Source organism: Myotis davidii, unplaced genomic scaffold (genome assembly GCF_000327345.1).
Source record: "Myotis davidii unplaced genomic scaffold, ASM32734v1 scaffold758, whole genome shotgun sequence".
Classification (NCBI taxonomy): Eukaryota; Metazoa; Chordata; class Mammalia; order Chiroptera; family Vespertilionidae; genus Myotis; species Myotis davidii.
Genome location: NW_006288951.1, coordinates 237,777 through 259,040, shown reverse-complemented (window position 1 = coordinate 259,040; position 21,264 = coordinate 237,777). Strand labels below are relative to the sequence as shown.

General features: G+C 54.0%; 2 protein-coding genes across 4 annotated transcripts; one reads left to right on the top strand and one right to left on the bottom strand.

The window, feature by feature from the left end:
• Positions 1-6: 6 nt before the first annotated feature.
• Positions 7-8,918, top strand: FAHD2A (fumarylacetoacetate hydrolase domain containing 2A). Its single transcript, XM_015562255.1, has 8 exons — positions 7-121; positions 2,496-2,744; positions 3,825-4,041; positions 6,953-7,012; positions 7,198-7,360; positions 8,245-8,353; positions 8,465-8,552; positions 8,699-8,918. The coding sequence occupies exons 2-8, from the start codon at positions 2,500-2,502 to the stop codon at positions 8,759-8,761; spliced, it is 945 nt and encodes a 314-aa protein (XP_015417741.1). The 5' UTR covers positions 7-121; positions 2,496-2,499; the 3' UTR covers positions 8,762-8,918.
• Positions 8,919-9,017: 99 nt separating this feature from the next.
• Positions 9,018-19,883, bottom strand: GPAT2 (glycerol-3-phosphate acyltransferase 2, mitochondrial). Of its 3 annotated transcripts, XM_006761145.2 has the most exons (20): positions 18,598-19,883; positions 17,857-17,930; positions 17,341-17,445; positions 17,014-17,142; positions 14,650-14,749; positions 14,114-14,247; positions 13,733-13,832; positions 13,416-13,625; positions 12,961-13,080; positions 12,713-12,795; positions 12,287-12,405; positions 11,521-11,591; positions 11,183-11,423; positions 10,955-11,103; positions 10,749-10,826; positions 10,242-10,379; positions 10,043-10,163; positions 9,887-9,952; positions 9,609-9,664; positions 9,018-9,314 (listed from the first exon to the last, which is right to left on the bottom strand). In XM_006761145.2, exons 1-20 carry the CDS (start codon positions 18,682-18,684, stop codon positions 9,198-9,200), a joined length of 2,298 nt encoding a protein of 765 aa, XP_006761208.1. In that variant the 5' UTR covers positions 18,685-19,883; the 3' UTR covers positions 9,018-9,197. The 3 variants fall into 3 exon arrangements, with proteins under 3 accessions (XP_006761208.1, XP_006761209.1, XP_006761210.1); XM_006761146.2 differs by lacking the exon at positions 13,416-13,625; XM_006761147.2 differs by lacking the exons at positions 10,043-10,163; positions 10,242-10,379 and having other exon boundaries at positions 9,134-9,314.
• Positions 19,884-21,264: the final 1,381 nt, after the last annotated feature.

Below are 21,264 nucleotides of genomic sequence, written 5' to 3'. Positions count from 1 at the left end.
CGAGCTGCAGCTGAGGTCCCCCTGCGGGTCCTAGTCTGGCGACTTGACACAAGTCCCTTGGCGCGCGCCAACTCCAGACCGCACCCCGCGAGCCTGGTCCGATAGCGCGGGGCGAGGCCAGGTAGGTTGGGTTCGGGCCGGCGTGGGGGCATCCTCGGGCCCGCCACTCGGACCACACCGGGCTCGTGGGCGCCCACTGAATGCAGGGGACCTAGCTGAGCACGTAGGGAAACCGAGGGACGGCCCGGGCGCAGGGCGTGGGGACTGACGGTGGGACGCTGTCCCAGGCACACACTTGTGTGCTGTTTCCTCCTCACGTCGCTGCATCCTTTGTCAGGGTTGGATCGAGCTCGGGCTTTGGGGCGGAGGGAACAGCTGATGCGCCGAGGCCACGTTCTGACGGACACCTGCGGCTCCTCTTGAGGCCTCAGTGCCCCTTCCTGTAAAAGGGGGCGCACTGCCCGAGGGGATTGTGGTAGGACGAGTGAGAACCTGCATGTGCGGTTCACGTGGGAGGGCACAGTCAGTCAGTGTGGGCTCGGGGAGAGCGGGTGAGCAACCAGCCTTACCCCCGGGGCGGTAGCCGGCAGGTGACCAGGTTCCCGGGGCGTGGCCGAGAGCAGGCAGAGTGCCTGGGCATGAGGCTCTTTTGGAGGACCCTGCTTCTCACCAGTCTTCTGGGCTGAAGTGCCCTAGGCGGGGTGGGCTAAAGCTAGAGTATGTTGCTGGCACGCCGCCTGGTTCCTGAACCAAGAACTTCAGTGTCACCTGGACATGGATTGAAAATCCATTAACCTCTCTAACTCTTAGTTTTTACATCTCCAAAATGGACTAACAATACCTACCTTTCACAATTATCAAAATCAATCAGACTGTGGATAAAGCACTGAAATGACACCTGGCATTCAGTGGGAGTGATTACTGTTGTATATATTTTAGCTGGTAGAGTGTCTGAGCGCACCCACTTTGGCTAGACCAGTGGTTCTCAACCTTGGCTGCACATTAGAATCACCTGGGAATCTTTTTAAAATCCTGATTCCTGGGCCTCATCCTCTGGAAATTGTTTCTTTGTTATGGGGTGGGGCCACAACATTAGTAACAAAGACACAGAATTTCTGGAGGATGGGGCCCAGAAATCAGGATTTTAAAAAGATTCCCAGGTGATTCTAATGTGCAGCCAAAGTTGAGAACTACTGGGCTAGACCAACCTTTATTGGTGGCATGGTTAGGCTTATATAGGGCAGGAGGCCTGAAGCCCCATTTTTCTGGTCAAACTCATTGGCCAACACAGTAGTTAGGTCAGTTACATGCGTCTAATGTGTCTCTAACTGAACAAAGCCGATTGAATCATTAAATGAGGTCTCGGAGTCTGGGACTAACCGCCACATGCCTGAGCGTAAAGGGCTGGATCTAAAAGCAAGGAGCCAGGTAGGGGAGGGACTGTTTGGAGGTCAGACTTAGGTTAGAAACAAAAGGGATTTCCCTTTGAGTGAACTGGAACTTGAAGCAGGGTCTGAGCCCTGTTAGTACCTTCCAGGTGATTTGAAGAGGGAGGCACAGCCATGCCTCCTGAGGTTGCCACTCACCAAGCTTCCCAAGTAGTGGAAAGTCAGCCCCTGCTCAGGCATTTACCGAGAGGAAGGGAAAGGGATAGAGAGTTAGAAACATCGATGAGAGAGAAACATCGATCAGCTGCCTCCTGCACACTCCCCACTGGGGATGTGCCTGCAACCAAGGTACATGCCCTTGGCTGGAATCGAACCCGGGACCCTTGAGTCCGTAGGCCGATGCTCTATCCACTGAGCCAAACCGGTTAGGGCTAGTCCTGCTCATCTTAGCCCAGCGCAGCTCAGCATCACTTCAAGAAACTAGACCAAGCCCTACCCTGGGAAACCAGACCAGCAGGGAGCTCTTTGCAAGGGAGCAGGGTAGCCTCAGCTTTCCTTTCTCACCTGTCTTACTGAAGAGCCTTAGAAATCCTACATGACAGCAGCTTCAGTTAATAAAGGGGCGAACTGAGGCCGTGAGGGCTGATTATCCACGGTCACAAAACCCCTGCGTCACACTGCCTTGGTCACCCTTGCAGGACCCTTGATTGTCACAGCAGGAGTCCCACTGCTGAATCTTACCAGTTGTTAACATCAGTTTTCCTTGTGAGCAGAATGGCAGGGCTGAGTATGCCTCATCTCTATGTTAGCCTTAGTGGTGCAGGTACAGTGTGTGCTTTCAGAAAGCGCTGGTTGAAGGAACGCTGGCTTCCCTGGCACCTAGCGTAGGGCCTGACATGAAGTAGTTGCTCCCCTAGAAAGGTTTCATTATGTGCATTGAATTGAGCAAAAAACCACCTTATGAAGCATAGAGGGTGAAATAACTTATAAATCCAGACCACTTCCATGTGGTATGCCAGGAACTTGGGCTGGAACTCAAGGAACATGGGGATCCTGATGATGGCTCCCACTCCCTCTGTACGCTGTGACCCACTGTTTTCTCCATAGACGGATGCTGTTCCCTGCTAGAAGAAGGTTGCTCACGACTCTGCTGCAGGCTCAGCGCTGGCCCTTTCAACCCTCCAGAGACATGAGACTGGTGCAGTTCCAGGCACCCCACCTGACCGGACCTCACCTGGGCCTGGAGTCAGGGAATGGAGGAGGGGTCATCAACCTCAATGCCTTTGACCCCACACTGCCCAAGACCATGGTAGAGTTCCTGGAGCAGGGAGAGTCCACTCTCTCAGTGGCGAGAAGGTAAATCAGCTGGCAGCATCACCCTGTGGTGGTTGCCCTGGGAAACAGAACCAGCAGGGAGCTCTTTTGCAAGGAAGCAGGGTAGCCTCAGCTTTCTTTTCTCACCTGTTCTCTTAGTAAAGATTCTTAGAAATGTTATGTGACAGCAGCCTCAGTGTACAGTGGGGGGAACTAAGGCCCAGCGAGGGTGATTATCCAAAGACCACAAACTCCACTTCATCACAACTTCCCTGTGAAGTTGCTGCCTGCCTGAGGAGTGTGGGACCAGGAGTCCTAAATAGCATCTTGAAAAGTTGGAGGAGTGATTGGACTCTTGGCTTCTTAGGGGAAAGAGAATTGCATGGAGGTTTTCTTAAAGATGATTCTTGGGTTTGGGCTAGATTAGATGGTGACTTCCCAGAAGTGGAGGAGCCCTGTGGCATTTGGTCTAAAGGTATTGATGAACAGTAAAGACCCCTTTGAGATATCGTTTTACCTATTAAACTGGCAAAAATACAAATGTTTGACAGTATACAGTGTTGGTAAGAATATGTTTCCCAAACTTCATGGTCTCTCAAGATTGGAACCTACTTCCGTATCTGTCAGCAGGGAATTGAGTTTGTCTCTATGGTGCAGTAATACACAGCCATAGTAAACTGTTATGGCGAGATCTTTAAAATATATCTATATTTTTAGTAAGGTGTATATAGTATGCTATCATTTGTATAAAATGACAGGAGGAGAATAGAGTAGCTGTGAAGAGCTGCATAGGACACTGTGTCTCTACAAGGCTACAGCAGGGTGACTAGGAGAAAGGGTAGAAGAAAGGCCTTCCCAGTTACTCCCATCTGCACCTTCTGAATTCCTTTACATGGACATGTATTGCCTGATGGGGGAAAGGAAACCCACATTGGATAAATATTAAACCGTGCTCTGGTGTCAAAGAATGATACTGGCCTTGATTTTCACACTGCCTATGATGGTTGATAGATCTAAAAAATATAAACAGCAAAACTTGCAGCTGCTGTGGGATCTCCCCAGTGTGCTCAGGACTGCCGGCTGCTCCCATCCAGCCCCTCTCTCCTGCTCCGGTCTCTGCAGAGCCCTGGCTGCCCAATTGCCAGTCTTACCACGGTCAGAGGTGACCTTCCTGGCTCCCGTCACACGGCCAGACAAGGTGGTGTGTGTGGGCATGAATTATGTGGACCACTGCAAGGAACAGAACGTGCCCGTGCCCAAGGAACCCATCATCTTCAGCAAGTTTGCCAGCTCCATCGTGGGGCCCTACGATGAGATCATCCTCCCTCCTAAGAGCCAGGTCGGTGCCTCCCCATGGCCCTCTCAAGTCACGGGGGCCCATCACAGAGGCACAGCACCCAGCTTACAGGAGCCACCTGCAGTGCATTAAACAGAAACTACAGGGGGTTATACAGTAATAAGCCTGGCCTCAGGAAAAAAAGTTAATAGAAGAGAGCTTTCGGTCATTTCTATTTGGATTACAAAAGTAATATACTTTCATCGTAGGGACTTATAAAATTCAGCATGCACCTTCTAAGAATAAGGACAATGTCCTACATGACCATAATACCTTTGTCACAACCAAGAATATTATCATGAATAACCTCTGATACAAAGTCCAACTGGGAGGTGACTCAGTTTGGGTACTGTTTTGTTGTTTGCTGACCCAGGATCAAACAAGGTCACACATTGCATTTGGTTATGTCTCTTTGGGACCTGTAATCTACAGACCCACAGGAATCCATGGACTTTTTCTCAAAGGGCCTGTTAGTAAATATTAGAGTTTGAATGCCAGTAGTGTCTGTTGCAACAATTCAACTTTGCCACTGCACTGTGAACACAGCCATGGCTGATACATAAATGAATGAACGTGGCTGTGTTCCAGGAAAGCTTTATCTACAGAAACAGGCAGCATCCTGGATTCACCCACAGGCCATACCTTGCTGACCTCTGTCTCTGACCAACAGCCTACTGTCATTTTCTTTCCCTTTTTTAAAAAAATGTTTTTATTGATTTCAGAGAGGAAGGGAGAGGGAGAGATAGGAACATCAATGATGAGAAACATTGATCAGCTACCTCCTGTACACCCTCCACTGGGGATCGAGCCTGCAACCCAGGCATCAAACTGGGATTTCTTGGTTCATAGGTGGATGCTCAACCACTGAGCCACCCTGGCCGAGCCCGTTTTCTATCAGCATGTCCCATGGTCTGGACTTGTCTGATTGTGTCTTCATGATCAGATCCAGGTTAAACATTTTTGTCAAGAGTTCTACACAAGTGTCTCAGTCCATTCGGGCTACAATAACAAAATATACTGGGTGGCTTATAAACAACATTTATTTTTCACAGTTCTGGAGGCTGGAAGTGCAAGATCAAGGCACTGATAAATTTATGTCTGGGAATGCTATTTCCTGGTTCCTAGAAGATGTCTTTCCCTGTGTTCTCACATGGTAAAAAGGGACAGGGAGCTCTCTGGGGTCTCTTTTATAAAGGCATAATCCTACTCATGGGGGCTCTGCCCTCATGACAGTCACCTTCCAAAGACCCCACCTCCGAATACCACCCCATTGAGTGAGGGGTAGATTTTAAGACATGAATTTGGAGGGACACAACATGCAGTCTATAGCACAGATGTTGTATCCTCACACTGCGTCCCACTGGGAGACTCCTGTCAGGTGCTTAAAGTTTGATCACTTGGTTTACTGGCTGTTCATTAGACCTCTCCATTGTGAAGGTGCATTTCTCTGGTCTGGTACTAGGCAATCTGTAGTTGTTTGAGACCATGGGACTATCTTACCGCCCCACTGATTCATCTAAGGACTCCCTGGTCATCCTTACCTTACTCTATTGCCCTGGGGGTTAGAAAAATGTGATTTCTCACCATGCCTTCTATTCTTTATTAGCTGGCATTCTGTGAACAAGAGATGCCTCCTTTTTTTTACTCCATTCCTTTAGTATCATGCATTTGATTTTTATCCAACATGTTGTAATCCATCACTTAGTTTTTACATGCAGATGATCTGTTTAGCCAGTGGGAGGTTCAGGTTGGCCTTCAGCCCCATCACTTTTTGAACACTTCCTTGCCTTCTGTCTAGCACAGGCTCATTAGTATATTAGACCTGGAATTAGCCCAGGGGTGGGCAGACTTTTTGACTCGAGGGCCACAATGGGTTCTTAAACTGGACCGGAGGGCCGGAACAAAAGCATGGGTGAAGTGTTTGTGTGAACTAATATAAATTCAAAGTAAACATCATTACATAAAAGGGTACGGTCTTTTTTTTTTTTTTTTAGTTTTATTCATTTCAAACGGGCCGGATTCGGCCCGTGGGCCATAGTTTGCCCACGGCTGAATTAGCCATTTCTCCAGGGAACCTGGTTCTTTCCAGTGGGGTGCAGTGCTAGAGATCAAAGTCAGTGTCAGGTGTACTCATAGTAGCTCTGGACTATTCCAAAGAGCAGCCAGTTTAAAAAGTTAGATTTTCTTTTTTATAGCACTTCGCTAAAATGGGAAAGGCTGATTATGTTTTCATTTTCTGTGGCCTGTGTATTTTTGGGAATTGTTTATTCAAGCCTTTTGCCCACCTTTATTTTGGCATGTTGATCTTTTTATCATTAAATGAGTTAATGCATTCAAGCACTAGAATGGCACTTGGCACACAGTAGGATTAGCTATTATTACTTGGTATCCATCCTTTTTTGGAAGTATTAAGAGTGACTTTTTAAAATATATAGATATAGATATAGACATATACTTGTATTGATTGCAGAGAAGGAAGAGGGTAAGAGATAGAAACATTAATGATGATAATCATTGATTGGTTGTTTCCTGCATGCCCCCCGCTGGGGATCAAGCCCACAACCCAGGAATAGGGCGTGACCAGGAATCAAACCGTGACCTCCTGGTTCATAGGTTGATGCTCAACCACTGAGCCATTCCGGCTGGGCAAGAATGACTTTTAAATTCAGTCCCCAGACTAGCGTTGCTCTTCTAGTCACCATGGGAACTGTACCTGCATCAGTGGTGCTGCCTGCCCACTGCCCAAGGTTTATGGGTGTACAAGTCACTCCCCCTGCCCCTCTGGTCCATTTTATGATTGTGGGCCAGCAGTTGACCCCACTGGTGGGGGCCCAGGCCCCAAGACATGCATGCAGTTCCTCAGCACTGGGAGAGGCCCAGGGCCAGGCAGTTTACTGCTCCTTTCCCACTGCAGGAGGTGGACTGGGAAGTGGAGCTGGCCGTGGTCATTGGGAAGAAAGGCAAGCACATCAAGGTGAGGTTGAGTGGGTGGTACCCACTATCCCTGGCCTTAGGAAGTGGTTGGCTTGGGCACTTGCCTTGTTCCTGGCCTAACACTTTTGGTGAGCTCTGGCTACTAGCCTGGGATAAAGGCTTTGTATGGGGGCTAGTGTCACTGTTATCTAACCTCTAATCTGGCCAAATCCCCTGCCCCCATAGGCCACAGATGCCATGGCTTATGTGGCTGGCTTCACTGTGGCACATGATGTAAGTGCTCGTGACTGGCAAATGAGACGCAATGGAAGGCAGTGGCTGCTGGGAAAAACCTTTGACACCTTCTGTCCCCTGGGCCCTGCTTTGGTGACCAAGGACAGTGTAGCAGGTAGGTCTCGGACAATACCCATGATGACGCATCTTACTCTGCTCGGATATGTCAGAGCAAAGAAATAGCAACGTTCAGGAAATGGGAGTGTGGGGACAGTTCAATGTGGAGCCCCCTCCCCACCTGCCTTTCACTGATTCCTTACAGAACAAGTCTCAACCTGGGCTCAGTGGGCCTTCTTCCACATCCCCTCACGCTCTAGAGGACCACAGCCACAGAGGTGGTGAATCTGCGTTCATCAAGCAAATTACAGGCAACAGTGTTCCCCTCATGGTGGTTAGGCTCTCTAGCTGCCACCATCTGGGAGTCTTTAGATTGGAAGGAAGCAAGGCTGGCCCCTGAGCATCACAGGGAATGGCTGTCACAAAGCCCATGCATTTTCCTGTCAGGGAGACAGGACCAACAGGACCTTGCCCAGCCACTGTGGCCAGGGCAACACTGGCTACCAGTAGCAAGGGCACCAGGTGCCAGGAAGAAAGGCTATGGTGCAGAGGGCAAAGCATAGCCATTTGGGTTGGGGTGTGTGTCCGGGTGGGGGTAGCCATCAACAGTGAAGTTATTGTGTTCTGGCTGCTCTAAGAGGGTGTGTTTGTAAATGTGTGAAACAAAAGTTAAAATAAAAATGTGGTGAGCCAGGACACTTACTAGTGAGCCATCACCTGCCAGTCAGGTGCAGGACGCTCACTGCCCTGCTCCTGCAGTTTCCTTTTTGCATTACAGGTGCCGAGTCTTTTTTATTACTGTCAGCCTTTGCTGTGGATAGACGTCCATTTTTTAAGGCAAAATTGCCATTTTTTCCCTCATCCTGGAGGGTCTGGGACACATCCAGGTAGGGTTGAGGAAGAGCAGGAAGAGGCCCAAGGTGGTGTTTTAATGCATTTCAGATCCACACAACTTAAAGATCTGCTGCCGGGTGAATGGGGAGGTGGTCCAGAGCAGCACCACCAATCAGATGGTGTTTAAGACAGAAGAGCTGATAGCCTGGGTCTCCCAGTAAGTGAGATGAAGCCCTGCCCCACCAGCTACCTGCAGCTGAGCTGAGCCTTCCATCCCTGGCTGTGGCCCCTTAGCCCCTGGTCTCACCTGGCCCTTTTGCCTGCCCAGGTTCGTCACACTTTACCCCGGGGACATCATCCTGACGGGTACCCCCCCAGGTGTTGGTGTATTCAGGAAACCTCCTGTCTTTCTCAAGGTAGGTTGGCTAAAAGGGGGAAAGGGAGAAGGACCCAGAGGCTGACAGGTGTGGCTCAGGCTTGAGAAACCCAAGCCTGTGTATGTATGTGTAGACTTGTGTGTGTCAAACTAAGAACTGACAACCTGGCGACCACTCCATTGCAGAAGGGCGATGAAGTCCAGTGTGAGATTGAAGAACTGGGTGTCATCATCAACAAGGTGGTGTGATGGCTCCTGCTGCAGGTCCTGGACGTAAGAGCCGGGCATCCATTCTCACTGTATAGGGCAAGGCCCAGTGCTTGCCCCCTCAAGGCTCCTCATCTAGTGTGTGTTGTGGGTGGAGGGAGCCTCTCCTCTTCAATAAACTTCTCAGACTATGTCAGTAGCTTGGCTTCTGCCTGTCATTTAAGGTTTGTTTCAGGGATCAAGATAGGACATTGCCACAGGGTGGGGAAGGAGAGCAAACTACATACCTCAAATCACACTGCTGGGCTTGGAAAGAGGACTTGTCCAGTCCAGGCCTCTCGTTTGTCACACCAAAGGACGGGAGAAAGCAAGAGGCAATGAGACAATCAAACCTCAATGATTTTATGGGCAGCCTCTGGCTCCAGGGCTTGGTGTGTTCTGGGGCTGAGAAGTCTTAGCACAGGCTTAACCCACAGTTCTAGCCACAAATGAATTGCTGGATGAACTGTTCCAGCTTCTCCTGATTGTCCTGTCTGGCAAATGTAGGGGACAGGTGGAGCATGGGGCCTGCAGGGCTGGGCTTCTGCTGCAGCACCTGTGCCATGAGAAGGACTGTGAGCACTCACCAGGGAGAAACCTGCAGTGAGACCTCTGGCCCCTTAGGCCATAGGGTCTGAACACAATGCAGCCTCTTATACCGTCCCAGTAGAATAAAGTGGTGGTTTGGGAGACCAAGGGCAGGGAAACCATCCCATCTCCAACTCCTGTCACACCTGTTCTTGGGAGACACTTGGGAAGACCCAGGGTGGGCACAGATGGGCTTCCCTGAGCAGCTCTATCAAGATGGAGGCAGGGGGCGTAGGAGGAGGGTGAGAATGGCTCCGCTCACCCCCAAGTCTCTGAAGGTCCAGACAGCTTTGATGGCGAGACTTGGATCCGCACACTCTGGTGAAAGAAAGAAGTTGAGCTCTAGTGGGCACAGAGAGCTACTGGCATACGCGTCTCTTGTCAAAAGAAGGAACCATCCAGGGCAGGGCTCAGACTGCACCTAAAGGCCTTTCTACTCCAGCCCTCCTTCCTGGAGTGGGGCTGTCACTGCCCAGTAGAGGGCAGCAACCACCAGCAAGCCCCTGCCTCCTGGGTGCCACCTGGCTGCTGGGGACTCACCGAAGAACCCGTCCTCCTGGGCAGTGGCCTGCAAGAACTGCAACAGCTGCTCCACGTAGCCCGACTCTGTGGGGCAGAGGAGACTTAGGCCTGGCACAGGCACAGCCTAAGCTCTCAGCCCCTCCCTAAGGATGGCCAGGAGAATTCGGGCCTCACCTGTGTCAGGCAGCTGGCCCTGGTGGAGAAAGGTGGCAGCCTGTGCGAAGGCCTTGAGCAGCGGGTTAAGCAGGCGGCACAGGAAGAGGAAGAAGTCGGGGCAGCGAGACTGCTGACTGAGCTGGAGGGGGACAGACCAGGTCAGGGCAGCTCCCACTGTCTCCCCTGCCTCCTTCCCCAGTGGCTTCTCCCAACGCACCCTGAAGTACCGGCCCTCAGCCTCCTCGAAGTCATCGCTGTCACTGTCACTATCAGTAAAGTCCCCACTCTGTTTCCACAGCAGCTTGGCCCTCAAACGCTGTCGCCCTGTGTCACAAGCCTGCCGGGAGCCTGGGGTCTGGGAGCCGGAGGAGCCATTGGTCTGTCAGGCTGGCCAAGATTCAGCCCTGAGCCCCCAGATCAGGTACATGGCAGACCGGGCACATGGAGGAAAACCAGTAAAAGCAGACCTAGGGACCTCAAGAAGCCTCTTGGGGCCACACAAGACCCTGCCAACTTGCAGGGTGAGAGGAAATAGGCGCCCACCCTCAAGGTCCATAGCCCTGTGGATAAGAAATGTGGGGGCAGGAGGAGTGCAGAGACCCTCAGCGGTACAATTGTGCAACTCTGTCATGACAGCTACATGGGCCCAGGGCTGGGATGGCCCACCAAGTCCCAAGGCACAGAATGGCAGAGGCAGGGGCTCTGTCTTCAGCGGCCCTCCTACCTCCTCAGCAACCAGAAGCCCACATTGGATGAGACGGTCCAGCACCTCCTGACAGTAGCAGTAGGAAGACTGGCAAGGCTGGGGAGAAGGGCGTCCATGTAGCTTCAGGAGAGCCAGGCAGGGCTTAAGAGCAGGGGAGGGGCAGGCACAGCCCCTCCTATAACTGAAGGGGTGCCAGGCCCAAGTGGGTCGGTGGGAGGCCTGACCTGCAGCAGCAGCATGTCCTGTGGCAGCAAATGCAGCAGCAGCAGGACCTGGCGGTACAGCTCGTTCTGGCTCAGCAGCTCGATGCCCTGCAGCTCCCAGGGCCCCTCTGGTGGCACCTTGCTTGCCAGCAGTGCCCGAACTGCACAGGCTAGAGAGGGGGCCAGGCATGAGGAGGAAGCCATCCCCTAATCTGACACCCCACCCATCCCTGAGCCCTCAGGACTCACCACCCAGGGCCTCACTCAGGAAGGCAGGCAGCAGCTGGGTGCTCAGGCGTGCCAAGTGCATGAGGCCTGGGCCGGGCCGAGTGACCACCAGCAAGTCGCCCTGGTGGATGCGCAGTAGAGCCACGTGTGCCCGCAGCAGGCTCAGAGTGTGCCGCACCAGGCACCGCAGCTGACCGGAGAAGCCCACGTCAAAGCCACGCAGCAGCGTTTCCTCTGTCAGCCAGGAGAACTCCCCCAGGAGCTGCGACAGGTACACACCCTGGTGGGCAGCACCAGGGCTGAGCAGCAGGGTCACATCCCTTCCCCAGCCACCCATCTGCCCCTGTCACACTGCCTACCTTCTGGTGCTTGAACAGCAGCAGCGTCGCCATAATGGCTGTGCTCATGACTGCAGAGCTTGCCACGCTGGCTGTAGCCGGGATTGGGGGATGCTGGTCAGGGGCCTAGGTCCAGTAGCCAGTTCCATCACCCAATGTTTGAGCTAAGAACAGTCCTCCCCTGCCTCCCTGGCAGCAGCCTGCCTCCCTACAACTCTACCCCAGGGAGTTGTGGCCACCCTCCCTGCCGGGTGCTTGGGGACCACCTTCCCAGTGGAGAACTGGCGTTTACCAAACGTATACGGAGACAGGCAGGGAGCCCAGGGACCTTCCCTGCCTTACAGGCCTACCCACCAGCCCACAGTCTCTGCCACAGAGGGGCGCCTAAGAAGACAGTAGTAATGACCATTTTGTGAAGAGTCCCTCTGTGCCAGGCACTGTGTTAAGTCCCTCACGTGCATTGTTCCAGTCAGTCAGCCATTTACAGTGCAGATCAGAGAGTGATCAGCGGTGAACTTGAGACAGGGCCAGGGTGACCGTGGATCCAGGCCCCTGCACTCTGCACAACCCATACTCTGCAGCTCAGGCAGCCGTCTGTGGGCGCTCATAGGGGCTCCCCCATGTCCTCCCTGGTTGCCTCGCTCCTCACATACCCCAGGTGGGCCACACATGAGGGAGGGTCAGGTACAGAAACCCACTTGGAGTGGACGGCCCCTCAAACCTGCTAACCCAGAGAGAAGGAACAGCTCAGGACCCTCCCCAAATGCCCAGACCTAGTTCCCCTCACCATTCAGGATGTGACGGCTCAGCCTCCTGACCAAGAGCTGGTCTTCTTCCTTGAGGGCCAGAAGGGGCCCAGTTATTGGGGTCCACTCCTGCTCCTTCTCAGTGTCTGGGACGACAGTACTGGGATAGAGACAGATCATAGGATGAGGGGAGCCAACCTAAAGACAATCTTTGGGAAGCCCAGAGCTTTCTCAGAAAAGGGTGTTGCCCCAGCCCAGCCCCAGGGCAGGGATGGCTCCCCAGCCCTTTCCAGCCCCTGCCATTTCCCACACTGAGATTAGAGGTAAGGAGGGGTGTCAGGCTCTGTTCTAGATGACCCAGAATATCTGATGAGAGGAGGCTGGAGCTGGTAACGTCTATGGGTATGTGTTGAAGGACTGCTTGCTGGGCCCCCGAGATCCACACCCTCCCCTGCCACTATCCCTACCTTCGGCCCAGCACAATGGGCTGCAGCAGCTGCTCCATGGTCTGCCTGCTGCCCCAGCAGCTTCTTGAATTGATGGTGTATTCCTGCCCAGAACAAGACTCTCAGGTGGCCTACCTGCCCACCAGGACACCTGCACACAGCCCACGGAGGTAGGTGAGACACTCCCTGCAGTGGCTCTGAGGGCCAAGCTGCCAGAAGCCCCACGACAGACCACAGATCCTCCCAATTTTGCCCAACAGACATCATACCTGCAGGGAGAAAGGCTGGGCCAGGTGCACACGGACACAGACCTGGGGGCCACGGCACCAGCCTCGCAGGCTTCGTAGGACAGCCAGAGCTCCTGTCCACAGCCCCCGTGGGGCTGTGGCCTGCAGGAAGGAAGGGGCTAAGGGAGCTGGCTCACCTGGAGCAATGCTCTCTGCTCAACTTTATCTTGCAAACTGGTACATGACCATGACCTCTCCAAGCTCATGTTCGCATCCATGAAATGAGAAATCCCTCCCTAGTGGGGTCTTTGAGGATGAAATAGAGGATTTCTGTATCAGCCGGGCAGGCGCCACAGGATGATGACTGTAGGGGGAGAATTCCTTTGCACCTCCCTGACCCTAGCGCTGAGGGGCATTCAGCCGTAGGACATAATATATTGTGCCTCCTCTCTGGAGTTGGTGTCCACTTGGAGTCCCAAGTGACAGGAGGGTCTCACATGGTACGTATCGCATGCATCTGGAACCAGGTCATAGGTGATGGCCACCGGCACCAGCATAGCATCTTGGACAACACCCATCTGGACCGCCTGCACCACCAGTCCCAGCCAGGCCTGGCCCAGGGCTGACAGCCAAGGCCCCTGGGTCCCAGGGAGCTCTTCCAGGAAGATGAGCAGGGGCTGCCCACTGACCAGCAGCTGCTCCACAACCTGGAAGGGGTGGGGGTATGGTAGCAGAGGCAGGTGTCAAGGCCAGAGCAGCAACAGGCACTGATACACTGGCCTGGGCCCCAAACAAAACCACTGGGGGCACTCACCGCTTGGACCACAGCCCTTGCAAGAATCCCTTCAGAGCTGTCCAGGGAGAGGTTGGCCTCTGGGGGCAGGAAAAGCACCCCAAGCTTCCTCAGCAGAGCTCTGTGGGGCACAGGGCAGACAGAGAAGGGACTCAGGAAATGGGACCAAGCAGGAGTCTAGAAAGAGCCTCAGCCCACCCAGGGCAGCCTGGGTCCTGCCAGAACATGCTGAAGCCAGGCATGGCCCCAGAACCCATAGCTGACCATCTGAGCCCACAGGCTGCACTGGTAGAAGGTTGGGAACAAAGAGGCCAGGAAGAGAGCCTGGGGGTAGCTGCTGCCAGCACACCCCCATCCACATCCCCACATCCCCACGCATGTCTGGGGGCACAAAGCGTTTACCTGAGGATGGGGGAGCAGGCACATGGGTCCCAAGCCACACGGACCACGCCCAAGCCCTGGGAAAGCAGGACAAAGGGCAGCAGGAGCCCATCCAGGAGTGACTTGTGGGTAGAAAGGAGGACGAGCGGCGAGCCCTGCTTGGGGAGAGCCAGAGGGAAGTGCCAACCCACCTCCACCCTGATGATGCAGGGAGCTGAAACCAGCCACAGAGTGACAAAGGGTTCAGCTGGGTAGTTCTTCCTTGGAACACATTTCCCAAAAGGAGAGGAGCTCTGTCGACAACTTTTAAGGTAACGCACTGATGTAATGATTGTTAAGACCGTGACGAAAAGACATTAGAGGAAGCCCCCTGGGAGCAGAGCTTGAGACAAGAAGAGATGGCCATCAAAGAGCAATGGCGTTTTCCCACCAGGCAGTGAGGATGGTCCTGACTAAGGGCTCAGCCTAGCTCTGCTCCTGCCATGCCATGCCATCCCCCATCCCATCCCATCCCATCCCATCCCCTCCCCTCCCATCCCATCGTGAGGAGGGCTTACCGTCTGGGCAGCCTTGTGGACCATCTTCATGTGGCCCTTGTGGAGCTGCACATTCAGGAAGAGGCAGTTCAGGAACCGCAGAACCACCCAGCTGAACAGCCTGGAGAGCAGCGAGGCCCCGTCTGAGGTGTGGCACGCACTGCCCATGACACAGGGCCCCTCAGCATCTCCGTGAGCCTCCAATACTGTCCCCACTTTACAGAAGAGGAAAGTGAGGCCCAGAGAGATTACAGAAACTGCTGAGTAGTAGAGAAAGCTAAGAGGTACTGGACTGGCAGGTGGGCCTGACACCACAGCCCATGCCTGTGAGATTCTGACACCCCCCAGGAAGACCTCATGGTGCAGCTGCTTCACAGCAGCTTCAGAGCATCTCCCTGCCCCCGTTTACCCCAAAGGAGATTAGAGGACTAAGACTCACTCCAGGCATAGCCTGGCCGGCTCTTTGCAAACTGCTGGGAAAGGTGAAATAAAAAGGGAGGAGTTTGTGATATGAGAAGGAAAAGGGATGGCTGAAGGGCACTGGCTTAAAGTGAGGGCGGGAGCATAGGTGCAGCTAGCCTGAAGATGTGGTGGACAAGCATCATGTCCTCATCTGATGGCACAAGATGGAGCATCAACTGACAGCGGGTCAGGCTGAGAAAGACAGTCTGGATCGGAGCCTGTGCCCCTTGCAGAACTGCACTCAGAAGGAAGCAAAGCCACAGTGTGTTCTTCTCTACCAATGTTTGGCTGCTCAGTACAGAGAAGGCAGGTACCTGGGTTCAAAGGTACCTGTGATTGTGCCCAGTGACTCCTTCACAGGGGAGCTATCATCATGAGGGGCCCTGGAATTGAAGCCGCACCAGGAGTAGCTGATAGTATAAAGGTGGCCAGGTCAGGGGACTGGACGTCTCAACAAAGTCAAAAGGATTTTCATGTGGAGGCTGGTCACAGTCACCAACCTCCTCTACTCTCTATCCTTCCCAGTTAACTTTTCAGTTCTGTCAGGACAGCTGAGTCTGACACACACTTCCCTGCACCCTTTTTCCCTCCGTAACTCACTCATCCTCTGGCTTAACTTTAACCATCATCGTGTGCTAAAGCTTTTCAAATGTACAACCCTGGTCTCAGCCCTCTTCTGAGTTCCAGACTCACATAAACAAATGCCTCCACCAGCATGTCAGGTGTCTGAAACTCTGTATCCAAACATCCTTTGTGGGCCAAACACACTCCTCCCAAACCCGCACCCTCCATCCACACCACCAGGTACTTGACCAGAAAATGGCTCTTCCATGAGTTCTCCCCTTTCCCTCACTGTCCCACCCTGACCTCTAATCCATCAGTGAGTCCTGTTAGTTTCAGATTGGTCTCTCAGTCCATTTTTCCAACTTCTACTATCACCTCCCATCAAAGCCATCACCATGTCTCACCTGGACTAACAAAACAGCTTCCCAGACAGTCTTCTGATCTCTACTCTTGATCTCAATTAATCTTGTTGTCATTCCCTACTTTCCATTAGTTGTCACTGCACTTAGAAGTCAAATACAAACTTCCTGTATGGCCCTGTGTATCTGGTCCCTTCTACCTCTGATTTCATCTTCACAGCTCACTGCCAGCTTCCAGCTACCGCAGCTTCATGAGCAATCCCGGCCCTTTTCTGTGGCCATAGCTCATACTCTTCGCTCTAGTGGGACTGTTGGTCCCATCCTTGCACCCCTTCCTCCAAGGCTGGCTCCCTTTCCCCCTTTCATGTCTGGCTTTCAGGTCTCTTACTGCCCTCCAGGTTCTCTGAGTCCCAGCACTAATCCTGTTCTTGCAGCCATATGTATCTCTGTTCGCTTTGACATGTGTACCCCTTCATTTCCCTGGGAACAACACTGTATCTAAAAAGAGCCCAGACTGTGCAAATGAATATGAGAGGGAGCAGGTGATGACAGCAGGATGAATTCGGGAGGGAGCATGGGGACCTATAAGATGGGGGAACCACTGCCTGTCTCCCTCTTCTCCACAGGAACCTGACCTGGGAGGAGGTAAAAAGCTGGAGGTGGGTACTGGAATCTGGGCCACAACCAGAGGCTCCTGGGTGAACCCAAAATTCCCAACCCAGGACAGTCAACACCCAGGCCAGCAGTGGTGAGAAACTGGGCTGGAAGCTGGGGGCTGGCTCAGATCAAAGCCCCATCCCATATCCAACTGGTCCCACCACGGAGCCAGATGTCCTCAAAAGGCCAGTGTCCAGATCAGGGGCTCCCTCAGGCCCTCTGGTAAACACACCATCTGGCTCCCCAGTGGGGGAGTCCAGTCCTTCCCCAAGCCCAGCCAACACTCACTCTCCAAAAAGGCAGAGGCCTAGCCTAGGGACTGAATGTCCCTCAGCACAGTTACCTGAGCAGGAAGGGGCGGGGCGGGGCCTGGATGTGACCCAGGATGCGCTGTACCTCCTTCTTCACTGAGCTGGGCACCTGGCCTTCCCCAGCTCCCCCTGGAGCCCTCCCTGAGATGACATCCTGTACCCTATGGTGTGAAGGGAGTGGTGTCAGGCTGGGGCATGGCTAAGGTCCCTCAGGTCACTTCCCTCAGCCCAGGGCATAGCTTCAGACCTAGGCAAAGCTAACACTCTCAAAGCCAGCCCTTCCAACCACCCCTGCCTAGAGGTGTCATCCCTTCAAGGATCCCAGGAGTGGCAGGCGGACCCCAGTCCCTGCTCCTCACCCAGTGCTTTCCATGACTTTCTGTGAGGCATCCCAGCAGGGGGGTATGTGCTGCTCCAGGGACCACAAGAAATAGCAGAGCCTCCGAACCAGCCAGCCCCGAAACCTGAACACAGCCCCGGAAGCAAGGGGAAGGTCTTTCAGAGAGCTTACCTCCCACTAAGGCCCATGGAGGGTAGTGCATCAGGGAGGAATCACACCCAGTCCCATGGCCAGGGAACACCTGAGTTTGGCTTATCACAGAGCAGGATGAGGAGGCACCTGCCCATCTGTGCCCCATTCCCACCCACTCGCCACTGAGTGGGGTACAGGTTCAGGGCCTGACACATCGTGGGCAGCCCATAAATACTAACAGAAGGAAGCACAGGTGTTTCCGCAGTTCCCTGCCTTTCCTGCCTGAGGGTATGGAGCAAAGGGTAGGGGCCCTTCTTTCCCACTGGATGGAGAAAATGACACCACAAGCAGGGGCCTAGCAGTCCCACACCTCAGGGCCCTGCCCACCCCTGGCTTTGCCTACCTGGTGTTCTCCTCCTTTACCAGGATCACATTGCAGAAGCCCAGATCCATTATGCTTCTGTGGAAGAGGGACTCCTGCCCAAGAGGGGCAGGGATGGCATGTCTTTGGGGGCCTTTGCAAACGGCAAAGGAAAGCCCCTGCTCTGCCTTCTGCAGTCTCTGCCTGATGGACTACGTGTCTACCAGGGAACAGGACTGTATACAGCATTCCCCAAAAGATCCTGACGCTCACTCAGGAAAAAGGGTTCTGCGGTCAAAGCGGAAGGGCTGCGTTCTCTACAGCACCGCCCCCCTGCAGAGTGGCATATTCAAGCTTCTGAGGTCTCTCGTAGACCGCAGAGAACATTCACGTAGCCTGGATCTCCACCAGAACTGTGGGTTCCATAAGCACCAGCACAGGAGGCATGGACCCACACAGTAGGACTTGAAGCCTGTGCTGAGTGCTGGGTGACTCTAAGTGGGCAGGTCCCCCAAACTGAACAACGGGACTGTGCAGGCACGGTCAGGCCCTAGCTCTCTGACCGCACCCTAACCTCTCAGGTGCCTCGGCACTTCCCCACCCAACTCTCCCAGGGCCGCGAGCCAGCCCCAGGCCAACCACAGCCAGTACCCGTGCTTCCATTCCCCTCTAAGACCAGAACAAAGGCATGGGCAGGGAGGGCCAAGCCTGGAAGGGCGTAAGGGAACCACAACCAAGCTACCTCAAGCTCCCCAGGCTGGGGCCCAGCCCTACACTACTCACCCAGCTCTTGGGGGTGCAGGTCTGGCAGCAGCGACCCACAAAGGGGCGATATTTCCCGAGGAATGGGGTGACAGCCTCCAGCTTCATCCCCAAGCCCGAGCTCCACGGGCTAGTCTGGAAAGTGGCCACAGGGAGGGGTGAAAAGACTCAAAGTCCTTGGCAGAAGGAGGGAGGCTCTAAGAGTGAGGTGTACAGGAGGGGAGGGGAGAGGGCAGAAGGTGTTCTGGGAATGGAAGGGGCCATACTACCTCCTGGCCATTCTGGCTACTGCTCTGCTGAGCTCGGAGTCTGGTTCCCAACATGGTGTCCATGGGGGTGGGAGGGCTGTAAGATCTGAGAACCAGCCACTTCTGCCTCTCTTCCTCTCACCACAGCAAACTGACCTGGGGAGAGATGGAAGGACAGAGCGGGTACTGGAGTCTGAGCCACAACCTGGAAGTCCTGATGTGACCAACAAATTCCCATCCCTGGGATAGAGAGACGACACCCAGGCCAGCAGTGGTGAGAAACTGGGCTGGAAGCTGACTTAGACCAAAGCCATGCCCTTTACTCCACTGGACCCACCACGGAGCCAGCTGCCCTCAAAAAGTCTCAGAGTCCAGATCGGGGGCAACCTGAAGGTTAACATAACAGAGGCCAGTTGTCTTACATCAGCACCCACCCTGCCATATCCCAGCACAGATGAGGGCTGCACTGGAGAGTCAGACCCTTCTGTGCAGAGGGAAAGAACAAGGCTGCGTTGGCAGGAGGGAGTTATGAGACGGCCAAAGAGGAACAGGACCATGGCGGCAAGACCACCGGGTCCTGCTCAGCTGCTCTTCTCATCCACACCAGAAGATGGCACTTCCCCTACTCAACCATCACCCGAATGTGGGCCAGGTACTAGGTGGTGATAGCTGGGAAGTCAGAACACTGAGAAATACCACACAGATCTGCCTCCAAGGAATGCTCTTCTTATTGGAAACAAGACAGATTTTTCTGAAATCCATCCTCCCATATAGCCCTCTAAGTAGACGATCCACTGGGTTGCTTCTCAGCCGCTCCTTCCCATAATACTCCCCTGAACTAACAAATGCCTATTCCATAAAGCAGCACGGAATCCCTCCTGGCCCCCGAAATTAGGCCCTAAAAACCCCTTTACCATGTCCCTGATGGGTAGGCTGGGCCAGTTACTCATGCTGTCCCTGCCCCACCACACGCTGCACATGCCCATGCAGATGTGCCTTCTCCCTTCCCACCAAATTCTGTCCATAGCTCTAAGTCCACGATGCTTACAGATCGCCCTTTAGGACAGGGGTGGGGAATGTCCGGCCGGTGAAATCATGTGGTCTGGCCTTGCCAAGGCATTAGGGGTGAGTTAATGAAATGTTTGACCAACTACAGCGGGCTGATTTTTAAGCTGATAATTTTGTATGGCCCACGAATGATGTTATAAATATCCAAGTGGTCCTTGGCAGAAAATAGGTTCCCCACCCCTGCTCTAGGGTTTTCCTCTCCTCCTTGCTGGGCTGGGCGCCTCCTCCAGAGCTGAGTTTCACTTCCTCTCATGGTCTGCAAGTGTCCTGTGGCCAGGGTGGCAGCTGCCTCATCTCTGCCTAGCAGTCTGCCCTGCATAGGCGAGGGGCCCAGTAAGTGCGCAATGACTGGCCGTAATTTCCTCTGGGTCTCCCACATCTCCCAATTAGCACTATTTAAAACCAGGAAGCTGAGTGGCACCAGGGTCACGATTCCTGCAGTGCAGGAGCTCGGGCAGACTCATCTCAAATGCACTTCCTACTTTGAAAATGTTCTCACAGCCCCATGCACAGACACTTGGCACAGGGAGCTCCCAAGCCAGGACTGCAATCTGGGGAACTCTGCTTGCTTTGCAAGGAGGGTGCCTTCCCCCAGCCCCAGGCCACCTCACTCAGAATCTACACCCACTAGATCCGTGCTCACCCTAAGGGGCCAGAAAGAAGAAAAGTCAGGGCCAGGGTAACTCCCACTTGCCTACAGCGGCACCTACTTGGCACACACAATCCAGAGGTCGGTTCTGGAAGATACCCTCCCACCTGGCACCTGAGCCCCCCAAGGGGGGGAGGGTCTGTGTCCGTCTGCAGCTCCTACTTGGACTTCCCTCCCCAGGCGGCAAGCTGCCATCCCGAGGGCCAAATGCAGTCCACACACCTCCTTGCCGCCACACAATATTCTGAAAGATGATGATAAAACTAGAGCTTGTTAGGTTAAAACGCATGGTTTCCAGCTGCTGCGGTGAAGAAAACAGCCCTGAGCCCTGGCCTGGCCTCTGTGGGAGGCGGCACACAGGCCTCTGGCCGGCGGCAACAAGACTGGCCACTACACCTGTTTGAGACTCCATCAGAGGGTGACATCCCGCTCTGCTCCCTACCAAGAAGCACGGCCTGAACGGGCCTCTTCACCCTCAGGCCCCGGCCCTGGCCCTCAGAACCTGGCCCTCACCAGGCGCACCGTGCGTGCTCCCTGCTCGGCCTGAGGCTGAGGAGAGGGCGTGAGCGGCTCTCGCGCGCACGTGCTCTCTCTCTCTTTCTCTCTCTCTCTCTCTCTCTCACACACACACACACACACACACACCTGTCTAGGGTGACCATAGGCCAGGCCCAGCGCAGCGGTGTCGCCAGTGTGGCCCTCACACCATGGCGGCGGGAAGGA